Here is a 3,529-nt window from a genome sequence, read left to right as displayed (position 1 = left end):
CTTGTGGGGTGCTGCCATTTGTAAGGGCGGAACTGAAGGTAGCACGAATAATATGCAATTTCAGGTGCGATTCAAGCAAATTGTTGGGGCGTTAAAACAGTTTTAAGAACAGAAGAGGGATTTAGGAATTGGAGCGGCAGCATAGAAGGAATCGAGGATCATCGTGTTCAAGGCAGTAATATGAACGACGTGGACTCCAAATCAGAAGTCCTTGAAGGTGAAGACGAAGCAGCGCAAGTAGACGGCACAAGAACCAACACAAGAGATCTATTCTTAACTCCCTCTCCAGAGGAGATGAGTAGCAGATATGCAGCTTATTATTCATCGGGGGTAAGTAGCACCGCTCGCAGGCACGTCCCTACATATAGAGGCGTCGATCCACACACACACTGGTAACGCATAGGAGGGCAAATGACAACATGTCTACGGCGTTCGTGCCTGGTCGAGGCGATGCTGCGCCCAGTTCTTCACCTCGTGCGCCTTGGAGTCCAGCTTCGCACCGGCGTGGTCCACCGTGTCGGCCCCCGGCGGCGAGGATGCGCCGTGCGACAGATACTTGTACATCCACGCCAGCACGCCCACCGCCGCCGCGCCGAACGCCCCCGACGACACGAACCCGGCCGTCAGCATCGTGACGGCTATGGCCGCGGGCACCAGCACGGGGCTGAAGAGCACCAGCAGCGGCGTCGCCACGATGAGCGCCAGCACCGTGCCCGTCAGCGTCAGGGCCGACAGGAGCAGCATCGACCCGGCCGCCGCCGCCGCGGCCACCCCCTTCGCGAGGGTGACGGTCGCCGGCTGGTTGTAGCCCTGGCCGTGCCCGCCGTAGTAGTCGTCGTCGCCGCGGATGGCCCGCATGTAGTCCGGCCCGATGGCGCTGCCGCCTCCGTGCACGCCTCCCCGGTGGAACGCTTGCTCTCCAGCCATGCCTGTAGGCAGATGCACACTTGAAAGCTTCGCTGCTCCGAAACCTGAGCCTCACCTGAGAAATGCGATAGCCAAATGCGCCGTGGGTTTCTCGGCGAGATGGATCGTGGTATATAAGATGCGATGTGGGCGAGAGTGTGGACGAAGGCGGTGGAGCGAGTCTCGGACATGTGGCCGCATACCTCGGGCACGTGTCGAGGGGCGCGATCTGCATGGATAGCGATGCCTCAATCCATACCACGTACGTGCCAACTTGCAGGCTCCCGGCGTCCTCTCGTCCTACGTGTCGCGAATGCAGTACCCTTTCCGCGCCGCTGAGCTCGACGAGCAGCCTGCAGGACAGGGTTTCAACATGACGTCCTCCATCGATGGTGTGCCCGTTGCCTTGCCGGCCCACGCGTTGAGCTGGATGCCGCTTTATAAATTTTCACTTAAGTGACGTTTGGCTCTCGATAATTCTCGAACTCAAATTCTGTTTTAACAGGTTTTTGAATTCGAGTGCCACGGTATATTGTTCTTTTTAGGCTTCAATTGGTAACCTTGTAAGTTTCTTTTTCCTTTTATTTTTGATGTGGTAAACTTGTAAGTTGATACGCCTGTAAGCCCTAACTTAAGTTAGAGAAAAGTGGATGCAGCGATTCGGCGCTCGAGCCCAGCTTTCCCGAAATCGTCCGCGTTGGCTGCGGTTTCGGGATTCTAACAAAATTTGCACGAAAATTACAGTCTTGATCGTGTGATGAGAGACTTAAATGTGAGTTACCTATTTCATGTCTAGATGTAAAATGCTTCCTCCGTCTCAAAATAAGTGTCTCAAGCTTAATACAACTTTGTACTAAAGTTAGTACAAAGTTGAGACACTTATTTTAGGACGAAGAAAGTAGCATCTCATCTAGATGTGTTTTAACATGTCATCAACATATTCTCTCAAAAACCAGATGACACATGTGGTAAGCAATCCAAACCATTGAAAAAATATACTCCCTCAAAAACATGATGTTACCATACATTATTGTTGACCAACCCATCATGACTAAAAACAAGGGTCGCCCACAATGCGCTTCTATGGGGGCAGACCCAGCACGTCTCCGACACGCTCGCTATGTTTTTTTTGCGGGAAATCATGAGAACTTTGTTCAAACAAAAGAGCTCCTGGTATCATCAGCCATCAGGCTACTGATCAGGAACGAGGGTTTAGAGTTGAGCCAACTCTCAGTCACCATCAACGAGCTGGCACGCTTCGCACAAAGATGGACCAGAATATTAGCAGACATGTTTACATGTTGAATAACAAAGAAATCAAAAGACAAAGCATGTTCTCCAATCTCTACAAGTAAAGGGGCCACAACCGAACGAGAGTTGTGGCAAGTGTTCCAGAAATTCACAATCTTCAGACAGTCGGTTTCCATTATCACATGTGTGAATCCTCGCAAGCAAGCAAAGAGAACTCCCTCCCTTAGTGATAAGGCTTCGGCAATGAGTGGGTCTGTTACTCCCACATGTGGTTTGCACCATGAAGCGAGCAACGCCATAGAATAGCGAGTCCTACTTCAGAATTTACTGCACCATCAACAATGATCTTAATAAACCCAATATCAAGGGGGTCGTCAGCCATGCCCTGGCAGTATAGTCGCATGTGAAGCAGGTATATCTAGTAAGGCCATATCTTCTCTTATGTGACGAACATAGTACACCAAATCCACATGTTCCTTCTGAGTCCACCGGTTCCGTCAATGCCAAATAGCCCACATCACCGATATGATCTTTTCTCTAACTTGATATGTGAACCTATCATCACATAAAATATCTCTTGCCCAAGTGGTACGATGCAGCCTTGGAAGAAGGAAGTCCGACCATATTTGCGCTTCATCCCAGAATCTGTGTGCATGGAAACATGAGACCAATGCATGCATGAGATCTTCCTCTCTAGACAAGCAAACATTACAAATGCTAAGAGGTTTAATGTGTTTATGCTTCAGGGTAGCTTCATCGGGGAGAATTCCACGTAGCACTCTCCACCAAAATACCCTCACCTTAGGCACAACTTTGAGCTTCCAGAGAGATATCCACATCTGTTGTTTTGATTTTAAGGTACCGGTAACTGTCCCTTCCTCTAGAGCAACACACTCTTTTTGATTCACGAGAGCATGGTACGCCGACTTTACAGAGCACATGCCTGAATTTTCAAAAGCCCAGGCAAAGAAATCATCCCCACCACCAGTACGTATTGGTATATTCAATATAGCTTTTGCATTCGGGGCTAGGAATGTCGCACGGACAAGCTCCGTTTTCCATGTCCAAGTACCATCATCAATGAGCTGGTGCACTGAATGTTTGCGAACGCTACCTCCTTTAGCCAAGCGTCCGTCGTAGTACAAATTGTGTATTTTTTCCATTTTCTGATTTTTTTTCCTTTCTCTTGTAGGTTTAGTTTTTCTTCTGCTTTTCATCTAGCTCTTTTTCGTTTTTATTATATAGTTTTCTGCATTACAAATATTGTTCCAATATATTTTGAATATTTTTCAAATGCACACCAACTATCTTTTCATATACGGTGAACAATTTCACAAATACACACTGAACAATTTCTTAAGATAGGGCGAGC

General features: G+C 48.5%; 1 protein-coding gene across 1 annotated transcript; it reads right to left on the bottom strand.

The window, feature by feature from the left end:
- Positions 1 to 268: 268 nt before the first annotated feature.
- On the bottom strand, positions 269 to 1,027 carry LOC123116071 (oleosin 16 kDa). The gene has a single exon (XM_044537078.1). The coding sequence runs from the start codon at positions 925 to 927 to the stop codon at positions 424 to 426; it is 504 nt and encodes a 167-aa protein (XP_044393013.1). The 5' UTR covers positions 928 to 1,027; the 3' UTR covers positions 269 to 423.
- Between the last annotated feature and the right edge of the window lie 2,502 nt (positions 1,028 to 3,529).

Source organism: Triticum aestivum, chromosome 5B, assembly GCF_018294505.1.
Source record: "Triticum aestivum cultivar Chinese Spring chromosome 5B, IWGSC CS RefSeq v2.1, whole genome shotgun sequence".
NCBI classification, from domain to species: domain Eukaryota; kingdom Viridiplantae; phylum Streptophyta; class Magnoliopsida; order Poales; family Poaceae; genus Triticum; species Triticum aestivum.
The sequence above is the reverse complement of the archived record's forward strand: the minus strand, read 5'-3'. Positions and strand labels throughout refer to the sequence as shown.

What these genes read in the sequence shown, in the direction of transcription:
- LOC123116071 (XM_044537078.1), bottom strand. Translation starts at nt 927, where the DNA reads ATGGCTGGAGAGCAAGCGTTCCACCGGGGAGGCGTGCACGGAGGCGGC.